The sequence below is a fragment of the Eptatretus burgeri genome, chromosome 8 (assembly GCF_056783735.1).
Source record: "Eptatretus burgeri isolate ZD-2024b chromosome 8, Ebu_testis_v1, whole genome shotgun sequence".
Taxonomy (NCBI): domain Eukaryota; kingdom Metazoa; phylum Chordata; class Myxini; order Myxiniformes; family Myxinidae; genus Eptatretus; species Eptatretus burgeri.
The window spans coordinates 90,586,180-90,610,863 of NC_140968.1; the positions used below are offsets into that span (position 1 = coordinate 90,586,180).

The following is a 24,684-nucleotide window of genomic DNA, read 5'->3' on the forward strand; positions in this document are numbered from 1 at the left end:
ATCATTGGGAAAACGACGGCACACCTGTGTCTGAGCTTTTCATCCTTGGTTTTGGCTCCAAGTACAATCGAGTCAAAACAAAATTGCTTCACCGGTGATGGTGCTGCCAGCAAGGGGCCAGGAAAATGCAGTACCCTTTTTGGAAGAGACGTTAAACTGATTGCCACATGTCTGTTCATATATATATTTAAAGTATCCCGTGGTATCTTTTTTCCGCAAGAGAAGGCCTTTGGGTCGTCACTGTAATTGGAAAAAATTAAACAAATTAAAGGGAATCTCTCGCATAAGTACCCGGAGAGTGGATATAAATCGAAATTCAACAAGAGATAAATAAAGAATACAAGCGTTTGCGTAAATACACCCAGCAGCAAAGTATTTATAGGAAGATCCGAGTTTTACAGAAACGGCAGTGAAATGATTCCCGGCACCGATAAGACGGACAGAGTGTATGTGAAACACATGAAGGAGTAATGGCTTCACTTCGAGTTTGTGGTGTGGCGGGATGAGTGCGTGATGGCAAAACAACCCGACCCGTCGATCACTTTGCGGTGCCAAGTTGCGTGGCCCAACATGAGGTATAGGATTGCGGTTTGCTGCCAGAAGTGAGCTGCATCACCGCCAGGATGACGTAGGTATACGCAACCGCTGTGCAGACAATTTGAAATGGCAAAATGCAAACCAGAGTGTACGATCGCACGCAATAGTTAGATAAAGCCATTTCAGGTTCGTGTAGATCCGCAACAACCGTCGTGTGTGTACACAAATGCTCCCAGGATGACCGGCTCGACCGAGCCAGCTAATAAACGCTCGTGCTTGCAAATTCCACTTGTCAGATTCATCCTGGCGAGGAATCTGCTGCACAGCATTGGACGAAGTGGGCATTTTCTTGGTCGGACGAGTTCAATCGATCATTTTACCGTCCCGATGGTGAAACAGCAGAACTTGCATGCTGGGCTGCTCGGGAGACCCGAATTGTGTACCCTGAGGCCTGAGCTGTAGCACGCAAGCAGGTGTTTTGCCGATTCCATGGATAGAGGGAGGCTTTGCCGGTCAGCGGTGTGAGGGTCGCTGTGGGTATGATGGGATACAGCACCTGGGGCTGGAAAGACGATCTCCCACAATCTTTACAGTACACAGTCCACAAACACAGACTGCCAAATATAAATATATATATATATATATATATATATATATATATATATATATATATATATATATATATATATATATATATATATATATACACACACAACCACCCCACTACTCCCCACACCCCTGAGTCTTTTTCACTCTTCCCTTCCACGAGGCTGTGAGTCGCTTCACCTCCGAATATTCATGAGTCTTTCTGAGACAGGCTTTCAATCGGAAATCCAATTTCAAGCACCATTTCTCTATGATTAAAGGAAATCTCATCGTTGACAATAGACAAATGGGATGAGGATGATATTATGTTTCAGATGAATATGTTATGAAGAAGTATCTCATTACGGTTAGACACATTCACGTTGTCTTTAACAGAGAAAGTGGGATGTGACTATGACACGGCCACGTTGGGCCAAATGGACTATTCTTGAGTCTTGTACGACACCGTTTACTGAAGGGCATGAATGACACAAGACCAATGCAATCACACACAAAGCTGTAACAAAGAGTACAAAGACGGGAGGAAATATGAGAAAAGAGAAGATTTTCTTTTGCAGGTTCATTACTTACTGGGTAAGAGACGTGATTATATCCACAGGGTCGGCAGCCTGGAGAGTCGCAGCGAGTGATTCGTAACCACAAAGAGATGACCAACACGGCGATGCTGGCTAACCGGAAAAATACCGACCTGAGGATGGACCGACGGCAAAATTAGGAGGGGCGGGGGGGAGGTGGAGGGAGGATGGAGTGGGGTGAGCAGCGAGAAGGCAAAAATCAAGCACTTGTAATGAAAACTGGGAACGAAGTCCTCATCGAGGACACAGCCTCCAGCCATGCCAAAAAAAAATGGAACGCGTATATTTTACATGAAATAACTAATCAAATAAATCAATAAAAAGTGGAGGTCATGGAGATGGTATGAAAATAAAATAAAATAATTCAAGGTGATATGTCAGGAGCAGTGATGCCGAAGTGTATGCGTCGCTCGTGCCGTGTGACGTGAGGACCTCACTGGTGCAGAGAATGGTGCATCCTCGACCAAGCTGGTGACATCTTGCTCGTTTGTGCAGGAAAAAAAAATAAAATTCCACGCTTGTGACGTGCTTTGTGTTCATACCTGTATCCTTGTAGATGTGAACATTGCTCGATTTCCCACATGCCTTTGTCGTATCCATGTACAACATATATTTGAACATAACCTGACCGTCGCTCACAGACGTACTGGATATACAATGAATATTACTGTTTCATTGTCACATGTGTTAATTTATCATTTTTGTTTTTGTGACGAATACAGTTTTCGCCTTTCCCCTCACTGGCCTCGCGACCCATGGCTGTTGAGCTGAGGGGACCATGTGTTCTTTTGAATGTGACCAATCAACGGTGTGCTCGAGCCAGGTGACCAATGAGTGTGCCTGAGCACATCACGCAAGGGACGGTTTTGAACCAGATTTGTTTGTTACTTGGTGAAAAAATTTTTTATGCCAAGCATGTTGGTATGTTGCGTTTGTTGGGTGGTCGTGAGAGTACCCTTATTTTCACTTTTTCCGTCTGTCTGTATGTTTGTTTGTTTGTTTGTATGTAATGGACAGCTCTGGAGGCCAGAGGAGTCAACCGATTTTGATGAAACTTGACAGGTGGGTTCATACCAGGATCTAGTTCTATGCTTTTGAGCACCGTTGCCATGGACACCACCGTTACCGAGCAACGGGACTTTGAAATTTTTGAAAAATCCCCAAAAATTAATTTTTTCGAAAATCAAAAATCGGCTTCCACGCTTTTCTGCACACTATAATCATCCGCTTTGTCAAAATTTTTCAGCCCGATCTGTCAAAAACTGTATGACTAGTATGCAATTATGTAGCGACCACCCAGGTCACCAACCGGCTTGTCTGTCTGTCTCTCACACGATTTTTGGGCACAGCTTTCAAGTAATCGTTCTGAAATTTTTTGCGTGTGTAGTTGACCAGCCAAGAACAGCAACGCTTAATTTTGGTGAAGATCCAAATCCAGATCCGGATCTGAGAATTTTTTTCGTGATTCTTCACCATTGAGAGAGAGGGTCAAAATGATATATAGCACAATATCTCACAAGGTTATGGATGGATTCACACGAAACTTGATGGACAGGTTGGGAGTATGACACGGACGAATCGCTAACATTTTGGTGAAGATCCAAATCTGGATCCAGATTCGAGAATTATTTAATTTTCAAGTGATTCTTTACCATTGAGAAATGGGGCCAAAAACTATGTCTAGCACAATATCTCAAAAAGTTGTGGATGGATTTGGATCAAACTTGGTGGACCTGTTGGGTGTGTGACAAAAACAAGCCGATTCGATTTTAGTTAAGGTCCAGATTCAGATCTGACCTATCAGTGGCATAAAAAATATAAACTACTCAGCCTGGTGGAGGTATGTGCCCTACTGAGTCCCATTCCGCTTCGCCAAGTTGTCACTCTATGAGTGGTTTTTCATTTGTACGTTATTCTTTCAAGGCTTGAATGTAGCACCTAGAGGTCCCAAATTTGGGGTATTGGAACTTCAGAATCTGGGCAAGGTATCCCAACACACCCTCCCCCCACCGTTCCCCATGCAGCCCTGGGTAGCCCCTGCTAGTAGTTAATAAGCATGATTTATTTTCTGATTGGGACAACTTCTTCTTTATATTAATTTCTCTTATTATTGTTGCTTTACATGTTTCCTGGCCCGACTTCATGAATCCGTTTTACAAAATTTTATAATTCCGGTGTTGTGGGATCGGTCTCTTCTCGCGAATAAATTACGATTGGGCACGCACGAGTTATGTTCTTGGCGTGTGCAACAACATTGAGAATGGCTAACGATGCAATGATGGAATATTTTGTTTGGACCGCCATATGACCTTGACCTTCAACATTTCGGGATTGAGTGTAAATTAAGAAAACGTGTCCTCATGTATATAATCTAACCATAAAATCAACATCATGAAAATTGGAGGAATATTATTCTCAAGTTATGATCAAAAAGTTGTTTTTTGTTGATGAGGTCACAAACCTGAAAAACGTAGGTCAAGGTCAATGATCAGATATCCGATTCACAACTTCAGTGCAGGTACACTATTATGATACAAGAACATCTTGGAAGGCCAAGCGCGGTCTTTGAGATTCCGTCTTGGCAAAATTGAGCAAAATAAAAAATAAAAAATCACCATTTCACCTTGACCTTCAACCCAAAGGGGTATGATGTAAATAAACCATAAACAAGAGAGAGAGAGAGAGAGAGAGAGAGAGAGAGAGAGAGAGAGAGAGAGAGAGAGAGAGAGAGAGAGAGAAAAGAGAGAGAGAGAGAAAAGAGAAAAGAGAAAAGAGAGAAGAGAGAAGAGAGAAGAGAGAAGAGAGAAGAGAGAGAGAGAGAGATAATTCTGATCAGCTAAACCGTAGTCAAGTTAAGGTGAAAAATGTTAACGTCATGACCTTAAAAAGTCAGTCAAGGTCAAAAAACCTCAACCCTGCATTCTTGTTATTCTCATTATCGGGGCGAAATTTCATTCCCAAAGTCCTTGTACATTGGCAGAAATAAAAAGGAGAAATAATCGAAATAGTTGTTTAACCCGACAACAGCAAAAAGCCTTCCCCTATCCTCCAGGAGAAAGCTTACATATTTGTATGTTAAGCTTTGATATAATTAATCAATATTGGTTGAAAATTGTTGAAGATGCGTTTGAATGAAGTTTAAATTAAGTACAGTTTACTGCCGCAACTTCAACCACAGTTTCTGAAATTAATGCAATTTCATTTCAGGGTTGAGGAATTGTGAAACTTTTAGCTGTTCGTGCAAGGTAACTGTGAGACCAGTACATCACAAAAGCAACAACTACGCCACTACACTTACCTTGTGAGGTTAAGCTTTAACTCAAATGCTGGTGTGTACTTTTCATAAACAATTATGACGGCGAAGATCAGAGGGATGAAAAAGTTTGCAACTGTGATGACGACAGAAGGAAGGTATTCGATGATCAGGTTCAGCACGAAGTTCCTTTGTGATGAGGCCGGTGTCTGAGGATGAAAAGGAGCAGGACCTGAAATTAACAACTATACATGGGCACATATATATATATATATATATATATATATATATATATATATATATATATATATATATATATATATATATATATATATATATATAAACAAATATATATATACATAAACAAATATATATATACATAAACAAATATATATATACATAAACAAATATATATATACATAAACAAATATATATATATATATATATATATATACATAAACAAATATATATATATATACATAAACAAATATATATATATATATATATATATATATATATATATATATATATATATATATATATATATATATATATATATATATATATATATACATAAACAAATATATATATATATATATATATATATATATATATATATATATATATATATATATATACATAAACAACTTTAAGGCTACTCGGGGCTGGGCCACAAATTGAAGAAAACACACCAGTTTGCATCAAAAAACGACCAATACTCATGCAGTAGATGACACGTTATTCGTTCTTGAATTTATCAAGTTCTTGTTAATTGCTCATTGGACCCCACCATTCCATAATCCCACTAAGAAATCCTTCTTTAGTCATACTATTTGTTTCATCATCACTCTAACCTCATTAAGCCCTCCTGCCAGTCACCTGGAACATCTTTACCTCTGCTACCAAAGGTGGACGGAAATTTTGTTTTCACCCCTGTTGTTTGTCTGTCTGTGAGCAGGGTATCTCAAAAAGTTGTGGAAAGATTCGGACGAAACATGATGGACCAGTTGGGTGTGTGACAAAGAGGAACCGATTAGATTTTTGTGAAAAAAACGGTGTCTGATAAGATTTAAAAGTGATTCTTCACCATTGAGAGATGGGGCCAAAAATGATACATAGCATGAAATTTCAAAAAGTTGCAGACGGATTATGACAAAACTTGATGGATGAGTTGGATAGGTGACAAGAACGAGCCGATTAGATTTCGGTGTGTGGCGAGGACGAATGATCCGAATGCAGATCCGGTCCATGAGTGGGAGACGCGATGTAAACTGTTCAGCCTGGCAAAGGGATGCGCTCTATCGAGTGCCATTGTAGTTTGATGTTGTGTTGAAGCAAAAAATAAATAAATAAATAAATAAATCTTATCTGAAAGACACCAAATTTCCTCATTCGTCTCCTCAGCCGTTCTCAAAACGAGATCATGTGGCTATTCCTGGAGCTGATCCACTAAGACCAAACCCCACCCAAAACCCCTCAGCAACACCTTCAATCATATATATGGTTCTTTTTCTTCTTCTTCACAATCTCCTCCTGTACATATATTTATGAGTTTACAAATTGGCTCAATTTCCACAAACAAAAGGAGGTTGGTGCATGGTGATCCTCCAGATACCATTCGGTAACCTTCACACCGATCAACCTGTTTGGCTGCACCGAGTGTCACAATTCCGAACTATGTCTGGATAAATCTTTTATATTTAAACAAACTCGAGTCTAAGGCTCGAACATTCATATATATATATATATATATATATATTCATATTAGGCCACTGCTTATTTTATCAGAATTTTAGTGTTCATCCCAATTTGCTTAAGGGTTTGAGGAACCACAAAGTATGGACTGGCACTGCAGGTAAAGCAGACCATGGAATTCAGTGAAATACCCCATCCCTAGAGGTCATTTGTGAGTCAGAATCCAAATCCAAACAACGTTTTACATGTTTGTTTCATAAATGGGAAAGGAATAAGCAAGCTTCGGTTGTCGGAGAAGGATAGATTTGACACGAAGAACGGACGTTTCACAGCAGAGATCTCACATTTTGCATTTCACTTTGAAACTTTGTGGTGATGTAAACACAGTAAAATGATCCAGCCAGCAGGAGCAGGACGAGCACATTGATAAGTGCCCGTATGAAGTAAATTTGCACCCACTCTCTCCGACTCCTGCGCTCAATGCGTTTCTTCCTCTTATCTTCTTCAAGATCTGTCTGTGGAAATAAAGTATCAATATTACTAGAGCATAGTTGTCGTACTGTAGTAAACAGACAGGTTTGTTAAAGTTCAACATCCATAAGGTTAAAAAGAAAAACTGACTACTACTACTACTACTACTACTACTACAATTACTCATTCAAATTTCCCATGTTGTAAAAGAGCTTTGTCGAAAAGTGAGAGAGATTGGTGCAACTGCCATGATCGGTGGGAGATTCAACTGGCATATTTTATCCATCAACGTGTTGTTATTAATGATTATAACCATTTAATCAAAGGTTTCACGCATTGTTACAACGAGAAAATATAAATCGATGCAAATGCGTCTTGTGAGATATCAACCGGCCGTTATGTTTGATCTCAATTAAAGGTCACATAAAATTAAAGGTCACATAAGGACACAAGAGAGAAAAGAGATAGTAGAAGAGAGAGAACATCAGATGCTTCTAATTTGAGTTATGGTCTGCAAAAGGATTTTCAAAGGGCACATGACCTTTGACCTTTGACGTTTTAAACCCAAAATTGAACCAGCTCATCTTTGTGTTGCAGTCCATACTTGTGCCAAGTACGTAATATGTTTACCATCACCGATCTCGCTGTTTTGGAATAAATTAAAAAGATAAAACTCTTGGGTTTTTGTTTAATTTACATTGTATTGATTGTATTTGCATGTTTATTTCAATGTCAACATGCTTTATATGTATTTATACGTTTACTTTAATTGTCACGTGTTTATTTCTGACTGCCGTCGATCTTCCTCGATATTTTCTTGAAGTCCAGGAACCGAACCCCATCTTCCCCTTGACCCTTGGTTTCCACGATCGCTGTTTTCACCATCACAGAATTATTCATGAACCTAACCCCCATGATATTGAAGGGTTTACTGTATATGCATTCCATGCATTCCAGCTCAGTTGAAGTCTGTGAAAAAACACATAAGCAGTGTTAGCTGCTCAGTCATCCTACATAGGCTCAATAAGTCTTTTATAAACAAATTTGAAGTCCACCCCTTCAGGAAAGGAATCAATCCGTGGACATGTTTCTGGCCATATGGCCTTCATAAGCAAGGAGTTAATTCCTCATAGCAGATAATATTGCAGACTGCCCCATCTGGCAGCAAATTCAAAGAGCATCTCTCAACTATACATTACATTTGGAACAAGAAAAAGAGTAATCAGATTGCAAAGCTCACCAGGACTTGTTTTGTGTGGTGTATCTTGTGTTACATAATTAATAAAAGACATAATTAGAACTGCCACTTTAAAACTGCTGGCAGTGATGACCGGGTACCAAGACGTCCTGCTTTGATTGGACACCTGACAGTGACCCTGACCAATGACGTCTTTTATTATTATTCAATTGAATTCAGAATGGGATTAAAATAAATTCAATTCAAATCAAATGGCAGACCAGATGGGTACAGTCCTGCATAGGAGTAATCAGAAGGAACCCGAACAAGCAAAAAAGTAAAGATGAAGTCATCAGGAGGAACCTGGATAGGATTCGCATTTCAGCTGCTACTCCTCTACCCTCAAACCCATCCAGGCACAGCCAAGTGAGTCTTATTAATATATATATATATATATATATATATATATATATATATATTTCTTCTTCTTCTTCTTTCGGCTGCTCCCGTTCGGGGTCGCCACAGCGGATCATCCGTATGATCCGCATTGTGATTTGGCACATGTTTTATGCCGGATGCCCTTCCTAACGCAACCCTGGTCGCCTCTTACAACACAGGGATATGGTACACCTATTTTAACCGGGGTATACACCGGCCCAGTATACTGGTACTCATTTCACCGACCTCGGAAGGATGACAGGCTGAGTCAACCCCCTGGTGTATTAATTCAGTGGCCCAACGGGGCTTGAACTCAGGACCTTTTGGATCCCAAGCCGCTGCCCTAACCACTGCACCAACACCAGTCATTTTATATATATATATATATATATATATATATATATATATATATATATATATATATATATATATACATATACATATATCAGAAAAATAAAAAATAACCCAGATCAAAACAATTAAAAAATTCTGGATGTCAGACCATGTGTCCAATCAAGTTGAAATTTAAAACCTGTATTTTGCATTAATACGACATCATAATTGTGAAGTTTCACATAGAGTGATCAAGCGGTTCCAGAGAAAACATTAAATGTTTTTCTTCAAACCATTACGGCTGCCAAACCATGTGACCTATCAATTATTCCTTAACAAACTTGTACACCCATGGCTTGGGGAACACATGCGTGAAGTTTCCCCTCAATCTGTCCAGCCGTTCTGGAGAAGATTTTTTACAGGTTTTCTGGTAAATCCAATATGGCTGCCAAACCATGCGACACATGATGTCATATGTGTGAACATTTTGTTCCTCATGGACAGGCGGTCATACCTATAAAGTTTTTCCTCGATCTGATCAGCCACTTCAGAGAAGATTTTTGAAGGTTGTGTTTTATTAAAAGCAATATGGCTGCCGAATCACGAGACCAATGACGTCATCAATTTTTTATTTTGTACCATTTTATCCCTCGATGAGCCTCAATTTTTTTCATGTTGATCAGATGTAGCGTTCTACATATGCAATTTTAAAGTCATTAAAAAAAAAATCACACTTATTTCCCATGAGGAATACTTCCCACGTGTCAAGTTTCAAATTTTTTATTTGGTGCGGTTTCAGAGATGCAGAGGTCCAAAGTTTTTTTTCATTTTCCCAACATGGCTGCTACACTACGTGACCTATGACGTCATATCTAACACACATAAAAGGCGGTGTGTGTATCTGTGTCTGTGTCCTCCATAACTCTGAAACCATAAAATTTAGCAGGCTGAAACTTTGCACGCATACCAAGAAAACCCCAAGGAAGTGCAAGAGTGAAAATTGGGTGACTGGGCGCATTAAAACACCGCTTTTGAAGATAATTAGCGGCATTATTTAATTATATCCTTCATCAGGCGATCCTCGGCCACCTCGCTCTCTGGGACCTTTAAGGCATTTCCTGTGTAACTTCGCTGGCGTATGAAGCCGCCATGAATTTTGGACTACTCAACCATGAATTTTGGACTACTCAACCATGAATTTTGGACTACTCAACCATGCATTGACTTGGAACAGGCGGCAACAATTTCTTAACGATAAGGTTGTTGTTTTTTTTTCCACATTCCTCACTCATACAATCGAATGCCTGTTCATCATCGCTACGAATCGCTGTATACATCGCTTTTGTAAGTATTATAGTTTTCAAATTAGGAGCTTGGAGCAATTTCATGATTTTCCCCGATCAACTCTCACGGACTAATTAAAGTATATCATCGAAATGTTATTTCGGTTTTGAGGATCGGATATCGTCCGGACTAAATAAGTTTCAAAATCTGTTGTGAAATCTGATAATTTAATGAAATAATGAGTATTATAACTAAGCCGACATACCTATTTACTTTAAGCAAGTAAGGCTTTGTTCCCTCCTCCTCCGCACATACACAAAAAATGTGAAATTTCCAAAGCATTAAACTTATCTTGTGAAATGTGAAATAAAAAAAAGCCAGAAAAGTCTGGCAGCTTTCAGCAGAAGACCATGTCACCATACTGTATCATACGCTGATGAAAGGCCAATTAGTGCAATACCTATCTTGAGTGAACATTTGTAGCCAGCCTAAATGTGCGTGGTAAGTGCAAGTGCTTGATCAACACAGCTCCTACCAGGTCTGAAGCCAGCTCTATCAGGTTACTTCCCAGGCCTACCTTGTTCACGTTAAAATAACCTCACATCAACAGAACATGAAGAATAAACAGAACCCCCTCCCCCCCCAACGCTGACCCCCCCCCCACATCCCCCCCCAAGGAAAGATAACAAAACAAAGCTTCACCTTCAGTTCCCGGAACATGCTTAAATGGTGGTTCATAACGGCCATGTTGTCTGAAGTTATTCGGAAGTCCCAGCCAGAAAAAACTTTGTTGGAGTAGCTGTAGAACCGGTCGTCATCTTTGACCAGGCTGTACTTGAAGCTCTCGGCAGATCTGCACACACACACACACACACACACACACACACACACACACACACACACACACACACACACACACACACACACACACACACACACACACACACACACACACACACACACACATCAGACTTCTCACCATCTCAACCTATTTGATTGATTTATGAACCTGCTATCAATACAAACAGCGAGCCATTTCTGGATAAAATCAGCAACTTCAATCAAAAAGGCTTATTTGCTTTTTGGAAATTAAAACTAATTTTGATCGTATTGTCCGATAATAATTATATCATATCCAACAAAGAATTAATTGTCAAAAATATTTACCTCGGCCACCAAATGTGAAGGAGGTTATGTTTTCACCCCCTTTCTGTCTTTTGTTTGTTTGTTTGTTTGTTTGTTTGTGTGCAGGATGTCAGAAAATCGAGCAAATTGGGACTCATCTGAAAAAAATGACAGTTTACCAAAACTCCTCGGGTCTGGTGGCCATCTCGTGAGCCCACTTCTTTCTCCTTTGAATGTTGGCTGGACGAAGAAGAGGTCTTCTCCGAGCTGCTCTCCTCGAGTATCCCAGTTGATGAAGGTACCGCACGGCAGTTCTTGAGCTAAATTGGACCTCCTCTGCAACATCTGCTGCCTTTCAACGGGGAGTTTTCTCAATGGACCACTTGACAGCTCAAAGACACCTTTCTGAGGGCCCAGGTCGCCCAAAACAGGAAATGTGGATTCCTTGCCTTCGATGGTGAATTGTACAATCACCCGATTGACCATAGAAAGCGGAATGACAAGGTTCTGAGCTGTCTGACACGGGCTGACTCAACCTTCCGAATGACCAACAATTCGTCCTCTTTGAAAATCGCAAAGGTCGTGTGCTGCCTGGGTTCGAGGCATAGTTAATTGTCGTACACAACCCAGTAACTCGTTTCTGCAAATAATAGTTGAATATTTGCACAAATCACTGAGTAAAACTTGCTTTATACAGATGAAATGAATAAACTTAAGGTGTCTATTTACTTCTGTCATGTCTCTGTACTGGAAAGCATGATAGTTCAAAAATGTATTTGGCCCGATATGTTCTCGTGGATCAGGCATTGCGTGGTGGAGGTACGCGCTCTACCGAGTGCCCTTCTAGTTTAAATACATGGAACTCTAGTTACTTACACATGGTGTATGTGAACTTCAAAAGGTCTTGCTAATTAAAAAATGATTACAATGAGAAGTAAAATATACAGAAGGGATGTCATCATAAGAGTGATAACCCTCAACATAATAATGATACAAATCTAATGCCTTTCTGTAATAAACTCTTGTAACTCCAAGATCCATCCACCCATGACCATATTCTGTTTCCACAACATCGGTTCATTCAAGCCAACCCATGAATGCTTCCGCAGCTGGCATGCAAGCCTGAACAGGTCACTACTCTGTTGTGGGGTGCTGTCGGTTGAAAAATTTGGAATTTGGCTCGTCTTTTGCTGCACAATGTCCTAATCCATTGCAAAAGCCTTAAACAACTTCAGCAAAGGCCTTTAAACTATATTGGGTGTTTCACACCCACTCCTCGATCCTAACAGATGGGATATGCGGTTTCACATCCCTTAAAAGGACAGTGTATTCATTGTTGCAATGTTCTGTCTGTGAAGCAACCGGATGATGGTTTACAGTCGAGATGGAAATTAAAATCAGACCATACAACTCAAATGTGAGTACACTACCTATGAGCTATTCTGCCTCATAAATCCGAGAATCAAATTTTTAAAAAACGAGAAGGGCACTCGGTAGAGCGCAGACCTCCGCCCCGCAATGCCTGATCCACGAGAACATATCAGGCCAAATACATTTTTGAAATATCATGCCATACAGTACTATATTCGTTTTTGGCCCGATCTCTCAATGGTGAAGAATCACTTAAAAAATTTAAAAATTCTCGTATTCAGATCCGGATTCGGTAATGTCATCAAAATCAAATCAATTCGTCCTTGCCACACACCAAACCTGTCCACCAAGTTTCCTCCGAATCCGTGCACAACTTTTTGAGATATTGTGCTATACATCGATTTAGCACTATCAATGGTGAAGAATCACTATAAAAAAATTATCAGATTCACATCCGGATCCGGATTTTCACCAAAATTGAATCAATTCTTCCTTATCACACACCGAATGTTGTGTCCACCAAGTTTCATCCAAATCCGTCCGCAACATTTTGAGAGCAAATAAACAAAATAAAAGTTAGATATGCTGTGAATATTCAGTTTGCTGCGACTTGTGCACTCGGAATCATTATCGTCTTTGATTCTATCATTTTGAATATCAATTGAGTAAAATACATCACAAAACTCCTTCAGACGTTTTCATGTCTGTCATTAAACTTCAGGCCTGCAGTAGCATTTTCAAAACACATTTTTTGACAAAGACGAGACTATCGCCCAGAATGGAAGGAATTTTAGATGCTGGGCAACACGGAAGTAGCATTTTAATACATTTCTCGATAAATACATCAAACCACCATACAAAGCTAACATTGGAATGTCCCGCACAGTCCCCACCTCAAAATAGCATGCATGGGACTACCTTACAACGATGAGGATGAGACTCAGAAACAGGCACCCCGTGGTTCCGAGGAGATAGGCAATTGGAATGTTGTAAAGGAAGTGCTTTGTCAGCCTGACAGTTCCGGTTTCGTAGTATCCATAGAAAAGGTATGTTGGTTCCAGGAATCCCTGAAGAAACATCTCATGCAGTCAAGGCCTGTATTTGTAAACTCCCTGAAGAAAGGTCATCATGACCGCAAAATTCAGTTTCTTCAAAGTCTTAATGTAAATGGGCCAAAACATTCATTACATTTGGCTATTGGTACAACAACAAAAACAACTGAAAAACTCGAAGGGCACTCGGTGGAGCGCATACCTCCGCCACATAATGCCTGATCCACGAGAACATATCGGGTCAAATACATTTTTGAAATATCATGCTATATATCGTTTTTGGCCCGATCTCTGAATGGTGCAGAATCACTTTCAAAATGAAATAATTCTCGTACTCAGATCCGGATTCAGATCTTCACCCAAATCGAAGCAATTTTTCCCTGCCACACACCCAACCTGTCCACCAAGTTTCGTCTGAATCAGTCCCCAACTTTTTGAGATATCGTGCTATATATCATTTTTGACCCCATCTCTCAATGATGATAATCATTTTTAAAATTCTAGTAGCCGGATCCAGATTTAGATCACCAAAATCTCATCAGTTTGTCCTTGCCACACACCCAACCTGTCCACCAAGTTTCGTCTGAATCAGTCCCCAACTTTTTGAGATATCCTGAACACAAACAAATAGACAAACAAGAAGAAGACGTCATGCAGAGCATGATACTTGCAAAATCCCACAAAAAAAAATTGACCTCAAAAATAATTGGTGGTTGAATTCAATGACCAAATATGCAACTCCTCTTCAAATTCCAAGTGAATCGCATGAAAATTGACAATTTTAGAAATTTGGCCTACGTTCACATTTTGGTCGATGTGGACCTCCAAAATAATTGGTGGTTCAATTCAATGATCCGAAATATAAATCCTCTTTAAATTTCAAGTCAATCAGATGAAAATTGAGGATTTTAGAAACACCACCCTAGTTGTTGACCTTGGGCCTATGTTAACCTTTAGGTCTATGTTGACCTCAAAAACAATAGGCTTCTTCCTTTTGACAAACTCTACCATGTAGTGAAGTTTCGTGAAGATCGAAACCCCCGACCTTCGTGGATTCACAATCCACAAAGCCCAGTTATTCGCGGATTTTTATATGAATACTGTTCCTGCTTTCCTGGCCCCTGTGCTCCAGCTACTCGTGGGTTTGGAGGCATACATCATCCCCACCCACACACCAAACCCCAACACTGCTGGTATTTTTTGTTTAAGGAAAGAGCCTGGCTCACAAGGACGATCTCCAACCCTCGAATGGGGAGGAAGAATATTATAGATGGGTTATGATGTGGGGAGTGGAGTTGCTTGGTTTCTTGCATCATTATTTTCTCCTATATTTTTGATTGGGAACCGCGAGCGATTAGTTAATTATATATATTTATATATATATATATATTTATATATATATATATATATATATATATATATATATATATATATATATATATATTGTTTAGTTTTGAGTCTCATGATTCCTTTAGTCACACACATGATTAAAATGTACTACATGGTGTAAATCACAAGCCGATCAGCGAGGCTGGTTCATGGGAAGGAAAAAATGAGCTGTTATTTTAGATATAAAATCAGATGAATTTCTAACACAAGGACTATGATACCAGGACGTTTAAAAACTATGCAAACTTAAACTCAATGTCTATCTTTGTAAGATAAGACAGAAAATCTTCCTTCAAGCTTCAACTCCGAGTCGTTAAAACAGCAACCATTTCCAGGATCAAGAGGTGCTTTGGAGACTACGTAAGATCGAAGCAAAACAAACGGGTCGTTTTCGATAAAACAACATGACACTCGCAACTCAAGAGTTGGCTAACCTTTTGGAGTTGTTCACAGTATTTTTATTTGGAACCATTTTTTAGCTCGCCTGTTTGAAGAACAGAGCTATAGCGATACCCCCGGCGTGAGCGTCAAAATGTTAAAGTTTTTGGTGCAAGTTATTTAGAAGCTTGCCATTCATTTAATATGTGTACTAGGATGCTGATATTTGGCATGGAGGTTCCTTTGGGGTATATTATTGATGTAGTGAAGTTAAAATTTAAAAATAATTTCAAATTTTTTAAATTTTTGACCTGTTTTGAACTGAACTTTTTTGTAGCACATCAACGTTAAAGTATTTTTCCTTTCTAATGTTTTTATCTACTACACTATTTTTTACTGATTACAATATACAAATACATATATTGCTTTAAAATTATTTGGATCAGACTTCACTGCAATGATTTATAAAAAATATTATTAGAATAGTCTTTTAAAAACGATAAATGTATAAACAGGCGAGCATTGGGTGGCTTTGACACCAACTCTCTGGTTAATGAAACTAATTATGTACATGAGTGTTCTTAAACTTTTAAAGTTCTCCCTGATGAATCACTAGCGCCCGTGAACCTAACCCCGTTTTTCCCATTGAAACAATGTCCCGACAGTCGCGAATTTGCGATTCGTGGCAGTTTTCAAGAACATATTCCCCACAAATGTCGGGGTTTTATGGTATTTCTTTCGAGTCAAGGATTATACTTGATATCCGATTCAAGGCAATACTTTCAGTAAAGATGACACCATTATAGATGCTACAAACATAAAGTTGAAATCCCACAAACAAGCTTGCACAATAAATGGAAAATAAACCAAAAAAGGGTCAAACAAAGACCTCTTTGACGACCCCAATTATTCCCACATTATTGATGGGTTGGCCAGCAAAGTCTTTTACAAACCGGCTGGCCAGGCTTGACGTTCGACTATCGGTGGCAGGTCCTTCACAATCTGGCTGGCCAGGCCTGATGTTCGACTGAAGTTGGCAGGAGTTATTTGTAATTTTTCAGGTTGCTGGAGATAATTAATCTACCTTTTGAGAAAGGCACCATGGGGTCTTCAACACCAACCAACTAGTACTGGAATACAGGTCATCTGGCTTAATTTCCTTCCATTGCACGGCACGCCCATTCATACATCGCCCTGCATGCGAAACAACATGGGGACCGTTTATGGCTGTATCAAAATTCAAACCCAGGATAATTTAACAGTGGGTTTGCATACCGTACCCCTAAGCTATCCTGCTATCCCTAAAGGTCTAAATCGGGTATTTTTTTTTCCTGAAAATTGCACCTTTGTAGTTAACATTGTATATAATGCCGGATAATGGGAAAATCATATTGCTGTCTTGTTTTGTTTCAAGAGTAGACTTTGTTGACAAGGACAGGCTTTGACGATTCGACGTTATTGACGGGTTTATTTTTTGATCTTTAATGTTACAATGCTCAAATCATAGGATGACAATTAGAATTCCATGAGGATTAAATTGTTATATTATGGAGACTATTCTGGTAGAAACGTTGTTGTCTCCACGCTGTGTCCTGTTTCCATAATGAAAAGCTAAAACGCAGCGTGTGTGCAATGTGAATGCGAGGAATTTGAATAATTGTAAAACTCTCATTCTAAAGTATCCTCAGGCTGGACATTTTCTGTATCGCACCGATCTAAGACTCGTGGAGGAGCTTGTACATTAACAACGTGAAGCACATCGGAGGCTGACATGTCAAGAGTAGTTTTACACAAATTCGAAGGACATCGTTGAAGATTGGAGAAATCAAGACAGCCGACGTTACTTGAATCTGGGATCTCAGCATAACGAGTTATGTGGTCAGATTGGAAGAACCCAACAGGCGCCGGTTCCTTCTTCGGTCAGCAAATCAAAGTGTCAATTTACATTTATATCTTGCTCCATCTGGAAGAAAACCCATGGAAACACAGCCGAGTGCACAAACTACAAAATGGGTTCTTTGGCAAGCATGCAATTACACTCTGGAGTTGGCGACAAACTCGGCAAAACTTCTGCCTTCGTGAGCAACAACAAATCTTTGTTTGATGGACATTTTGGTTCATGGCCATTTATTTATTAAAATCGGTTGGATGTACAGGGAAGCCTGAAAGTCGCTTTACCCTGGCTGGATTTGTAAACTTTGGAGTCATAAACCTATGGTGTTTGTATATTCAAGCAACTTTCTTGTATCTCTCCTATTCCATCCCTGGTTCGTCAGCACAGTCACACACACCTCCCCACTCCTTTAGGTATTTAAGGGTTACTTACTCATTTGTTTTTCTGCATTGGCAGGGGAGGCCACAAGGAAAATTGAACACATGATTGTTGTTGATGCGATTTATTTACGTGACACCATGGGACACGGATGAGGGGCAAACCTGTGACAGAGATAAATGCTGAATAATTACATGTCCATTTCATTGTGACCTACCCACATAATGTTGCATTGTGGCGAATGATTTCACATAACATCGGGATCCAATGTGGAAGTAACAATCTCAATACCGGCAGCAGAATGTCACCTCCAGCAGCAATCACTGAATTGCACCGTCGTCACATTGACCAGATGAGCACTCCAATCTGTGCCTGGGAAATGGCATTCCATGCCCGAATCAGCTCCTGTTCCAGCTCATTGAGGGTCTCTGGTTGTCTTGGCAATGTTCAAATGCAGCAAACAATGATATCCCAGAGATGTTCAATCGGATTGAAATCTGGTGAGATGGCAGACCAGGTTGTCATTACATTACCAAGAACATTGCTTGTTTGAATAGCCCTGTGGACAGGTACACCATCGTGCATAAAGGTTATTCCTGGACCACACTGTCGAAGAGTAGGCATCACATGTTGCTGTAAGATCTCATTAAAGTATCGATCTGCAGTCAGATTGCAAAGGATATGGATCAAGTTGGTGTGAAAGGTTTTAGCAATACCACTGCACATCATGACACTTCCATGTCCAAAATTTGCAGTTTCCTGGAGACAGACCGGAACATATCGCTCATTACGTCTTCTGAAGACCCGTGCACAGCCATCCTGCCTTTCAAGGAAAAACCTGGATTAATCACTGAACATAACAGTTGCCCATTATACCTGTGTCGATCGTAAATGCCGATTTGACCACTGTAATGGTGCTTGGACGTGTTACGGTGACTGTCTTCAATGCCGAACAGGATGGCGAGCACAGGCTGATCTCTGCATCGCAGAGAAGCCTCCAGACAATATTGACCCTTGTCCTGTGAGATCCAGGGAGTATGTTTGCAAGACTATGGACAGTTTGAAACCGATTGCATAGATGGGTCATTCAAATGTACGGCTCCAAAGTGAGAGTCATGATCCTGGGACATCCACTTTTTGGCGTATCTCACGTGGATCCAATGGATTGATAATGGCCACTTTTCAGGCAATCATGTAGATCGGATAGTTCACTCGGAGGTCATAAATAGTTCACTCTCCTCACGGTAAAGAGCCTTGAAACCTGGCTAATGGAAGACCCTGCTTGAAGATGTCCAATGATTTGATTTCTCTCATTTTCTGACAGACATAGCATTGTAAGCAAGTTATAAAAAAAGAGACATACAATTTCATAGCTCCCGTTGTTTTAGTAATTTTCTGCATGCAGTTAAAGGGCTCGCCCATATTTATGTACACCTAAAATGGCTGCCAGTCTACCACTTGGCCATCTTTCATCAGATTGCAAAATAAAGTGAATTGCAAGTTTATGCCATCATGTACTGTGCTTGCGCAAAGTTTGAACAAAATGGGACCATGGATATCTGAGAAATGGTTGGGAACACACTTAAGTAACAAAATGGCCACCAGTCGGCCATCTTGGATCTGATATCAAAAAGCAAGAGGTGCTTATGTAAGCCATCGTTCATTATCTGGGTGCCAAGTTTGAACAAGGTCAGTAAATACATGTCTGAGAAATGGTTGAAGACAAGGACAACAAGGAAATCCAACACAGGTAGAGGCCATTCAGCCCATCATGTCTGCGTGAACACCACACCAACCCAGATCCAAGAAAGAAAATGCAAAAAAACATGTTTTTAATTAAAGAAAGGAAAAAAATTTTGTATTTTCTTTTTGTTGTTGTGAAAAATATTTCTTCTTCTTTTCTTCCCCTCGGAGAGGGGGCATGAGCTTGGTTAAAAACACACATCAACCACACAACCCCCCTTAACAAGACCCCCACCAACAGCACTCCGTACACAATCACCCACCAATACTCAAACTACCTAAAAGTCTTATCAACAACCCCATACCCCTCTATCTCCATAACTTCCAGGTACCAATCTAATTCTAATTCAAACTTATCCACTGTTTCTGCTGCCACGACCTTTCCAGGGAGACCGTTCCATGCATTAACTACTCTCTGAGTGAAAGTCCCCTGCCTTACTACCGTCTTAACTCTCCTCTTCTTTACTCTCAGTCTATGGCCCCTGGTTCTGTCACTGTCTACTCTGTTGAATAATTCATCTGCACTTATTTTATCTCTACCTTTCATTATCTTAAACATCTCCATCATATCTCCTCGCTACCGCCTCCTTTCTCGTGAATAAAGCCCTGTCTCCTTCAACCGCTCTTCATAGCTGAGTTTAGCTGGGCCCAGAATCAATCTTGGCTTGGACGTGTTCGACACTGGCTTTTATTTTTTTTTACAACTAATATGGCTGCCAGTCGGTCATCTTGGACCTGATGTCGAAAAAAATGACGTACATATGTAAGCCATCATTCCTTATCTGTCTGCCAAGTTTGAACAATATTGGAAAATGCAGGTCTGAGAAATGCTTAAGGACTTGTTCAACATTAGATTTTTGGCAACTAAAATGGCCACCAGTCAGCCATCTTGGATCTAATGTTGAGAAGAAAATGACACGCTTATGTAAGCAATCATTTATCTGTGTACCAAATTGGTAAATGCAGGTCCGAGAAATGCTTGAGGATGTGTTCGACACTGGAGATTTATATATATATATATATATATATATATATATATATATATATATATATATATATATATATATATATATATATATATATATATATATATATATATATATATATATATATAGTGTTACGGCTGTGGAAATTCGCAGAGCACCATATATATGTCATTAGTTCAGTTATGCCGATAAGTCTGTGTTCAGATAGATTTCCCCACCGATGTATCAGGAAATTATTTGTATTACCGGGCTGTGATCTTTGAGTTAGCCGTTTTTCTTTTACTATCGTTATTTTGGACAAACCGCTCACAACCACCACCTCCACCACCAACACCGCTCTCACAACCGTTCACAACAACCGCCTCCACCACCAGCATCGCTCTCACAACCGCAACGCCAACCACAGCCACCATCTCCCAAACCACATCTCCCCCAATACCCAACAACCAAACAACATCGCTTCATCTTCAAATCCGCCGGCGCCGCCATCTTTGCGCCAGCCACGGCAAGGTCGCTGCAAACAAAAGCGGTGGTTTCCTTGTTCCTAGCGACGGTGATTTCTACCACGTCTGCTCTCCCTTCAGCGTCGATGATTCCTGCCACGTCCGCTCGCCCCGAACCTCGCCTCGGAATTCGGATCAGGAGAGTGAGAGGGGCGGAGCCAGTGGGGGTCAGAGGTGAAAGTGCGGAGATCAGATCTCGCCTCACGAACCCTATAAAACGGCGCGCAGAGCGCCAGTTGAGTCAGTCGGAGTCGGTCGGGGGTTTGGAGCGGTGTGAGGAGCGGAGTTCGAGCCCAGTGGAGGGCAGTGGAAGTCTGGGTTCGCCGAGGAGACGGAGCGGGGAACACAGCAGGCTGGCCGTACCATGCATAACGGCGCAATCATGTGGGACGTGGAGAGCTTGCCAGCCAGCAGCGAACGGTCCGAGGTGATCGGGCTTCGGGACAGTCCGAGCAGCGCGAAGGACGGACGGGCTCTTAAAGAGAGCATCAACTCTGAAAGAGCATAAGGCCCGTTGGTTCCTCTGAAGCGTTGCCAGCTGGGCCCGAATCACCAGGCCGTCAGACGAGGCCTAGGCCGGACCGCGGTCACGACAGCGGCCGTAGGGATGGGACGGTGCAGGTCGCCCCAGCGAGGTGAAGGTAACCAGCGCGGCTCACGGAGTCTCTGCGGTCTACATGGCTCCGTGCAATAAAGACCCAAAGAGGTCCAGTCTACCCCTCGTCTTTCCTGGGGTTTTTCCTTGCTTTTGAATGAATGTTGTGGCGCCATGTCCGCAAGTAGAACTGTATAAGTAACTGTACATAATAGATAGACGATAGTAGCTCTTTTTTTTGCATTACTTTTGTTGGTTGTATACTTGTGTGCGTGTTCGGCATTGCTTGATTGATACATGACTGCTTACGTGCTTATGTTAGAAAATAAATGTGCTTGTTTAAATGTACCCCATTCGTTGCGTCTTTTCCTTAATTGAGCTGCCATCTTGCACTCGGAATATAGTTGGTTTTTAAATAGCCGGTAAAGCGATCGGGTCCAACAGGACTGCGCGATAATTCCCCGCTTAGTTATCCCAAAAGGAAGCGAGCTGCTTAAGCGGCTCGTTTCCAAGCGGTCCCATTGAGGTACAATCTCTCGGTAATCTACCCGCGCGATTAATTAGGTATATCGACAATTCGGCGATTGACCCTGTAGGGCGTGTGTCGAGTACGGACAAGGTTGTGGTGTGCTTAAAAACACAACCGTGGCTGGTTTTCGGCGTTGGTCCGGAAAGCCACGACTGGATTGTCCGTTCGGTGGGCGAAGCGGCCGCTATTGGTTAGACACGGTCGTTCGCACGCCGGCGGGTGAGAATCCATAACAATACACACACACACACACACACACACACACACACACACACACACACACACACACACACACACACACACACAAGCCGGTATGTGACATGGGTGGTCGCTATATAATTGCATACTAGTCATACAGTTTTTGACGGATTGGGCTGAAATTTTTTGACAAAGAGTTTGATTATAGTGCGCATAAAAACGCAGAAGCCGATTTTTGATTTTCAAAAAAAAAAATTCGGATTTTTTTCAAAATTTTCAAAGTCCCATTGCTTGGCAACGGTGGCGTCCATAGCAACGGTGCTCAAAAGCGTACAACTAGATCCTGGTATGAACCTACCAGTCAGGTTTCATCAAAATTGGTTGACTCCTCTGGCCTCCAGAGTTTTCCATTACATACATCCAGACAAACGGAAAACCTGAGAATAACGGTAGTCTAGCGACCACCCAATACCATCATGCATTGTCCTTGTGCCAAGTACAAATAAAAATCGGTCCATACATGTCCGAGATATAGTTGCGGATGAACGCACGGACACGAAAATCAAGACCAAATCCGTTAGCCCCAGTTTTGGATGAAGTCCAATGGGGGCTAATAATTGTTACCTCCGCCACCGAAGGTGAAGGAGGTTATGTTTTCACCCCCTTTCTGTCTGTTTGTCTGTCTGTCTGTCTATTTGTTTGTGTACAGGAGATCTCAAAAAGTTGTGGACGGATCAGGAGGAAATTTTGTGGACAGATCCGATCACTAGAAATTTTAAAGTGATTTTTCACCATGGAGAGATAGGGCTCAAAAACGATATATAGCACAATATCTCAAAAATGTATTGGGCTACATGTGTTCTCGTGGATCAGGCATTACGGGGTGGAGCTATGCGCTCTACCGAATGCCCTAAAAGTTAAAGAATGCAATTGGTGTGTTTGTTGTACGATCCACACACTGGTGTCTCAAAAAGACTGTTACAAATTCGCTCAGAATACCTGATCTTGTTACCTCTAAAAACTTAAAGCGTTCATGTTGCACATGCTGAACGAACATAGCATGAGGCAATTACGTTCCGTGCGAATGTGCATTCAAGTGTTCTGCACATCCCTCCTGTGAAAACAGCTCTTGCAATGAACGCTGGAGCAGTCCTTCAACATTTACATTATAAATTATACATGTTCGGGTTTTTTTTTTAAACGGCAGGCGGTGTATCGCTGCATCCAAATTTAAAATGAAAAAAAAAACAATATTGAAGCACATAATTTAACTCATGTTTGGATATGAACTTTAACTTTTGTAAGACGAAAAATTCCTTTCAAAGCTCTAAATGTACCATTTGGTCAGTTTGGTTGAATAATGGTTGGTGGGGGAGGAAAGGGGGCATGGGGGCACAAGTTTCAATAATTGCAGGGAATGCTCTTGCAATTTGGCATAAAATTGCGGTGAGAAGGTTCTGAAGTGTACATCGTACAGAGGTTGGGAGGGCAGTTGTTTAGAGTGGTGCATACATGTTGCATGAAGAGGGGTGGGAGTGGTCAAAATTTTAACCTTACTTATATACATGAAGATGACCCCTCAACAAGCCAGCAAACCTGATAAGGTACAGTTACATACCGTTCCAGAAAGCACGTCCAACACCCTGCTGTAATAATGAGGAAGGTTCACCGCTTTCACTTTGGCATTTTTACATTCTGCAAAACAAAGGGATGGTAAAGCAGAAATTAAATAAATGGCATTATTTTGTTTCTGATATCACAGCGAGTTATGTATCTTATCAAGTTGAATCAACGACCCAAATGAAATAAAATAAAACCTCTTGCCAATAAAGGGACAAGCCGGTAGGTGGCATGGGTGGTCGCAAGACTAAGGCGAATTTGAAATATGTAGCTAAGAGAACACATCAGATGGCATTTTTGCCGTTCGTGGTTCCAGATAAAAACATGACGAGCAACTGTCCATTCATCATTTGTGTTCGATTCCCTAACCCTAGGTTAGGGAATCCCAACACGAACGTTGGGGTTAAACCATAAAGTAATATCATTGCATACTAGTCATACAGTTTTTGATGGATCGGGCTGAAAATTTTTGACAAAGAGGTTGATTATAGTGCGCATAAAAGTGCGGAAGTTGATTTTTGAAAAAAAAAAAATTTCGGATTTTTTTCAAAAAT

At 40.8% G+C, this 24,684-nt stretch overlaps 1 protein-coding gene across 4 annotated transcripts in view; it reads right to left on the reverse strand.

The window, feature by feature from the left end:
• Positions 1 to 24,684, reverse strand: part of LOC147022257 (transmembrane channel-like protein 7) — a 99,557-nt gene that overhangs the window by 51,707 nt on the left and 23,166 nt on the right. For all 4 annotated transcript variants that reach the window (XM_085892962.1, XM_085892961.1, XM_085892960.1 and 1 more), the window contains exons 5-10: positions 24,129 to 24,205; positions 13,784 to 13,932; positions 11,072 to 11,222; positions 7,011 to 7,181; positions 5,017 to 5,180; positions 1,714 to 1,831 (exon numbers count right to left, since the gene is read on the reverse strand). In XM_085892962.1, the coding sequence (XP_085749088.1) occupies positions 1,714 to 1,831; positions 5,017 to 5,180; positions 7,011 to 7,181; positions 11,072 to 11,222; positions 13,784 to 13,932; positions 24,129 to 24,205 (830 nt within the window). The remainder of the gene's footprint in view (positions 1 to 1,713; positions 1,832 to 5,016; positions 5,181 to 7,010; positions 7,182 to 11,071; positions 11,223 to 13,783; positions 13,933 to 24,128; positions 24,206 to 24,684) is intronic.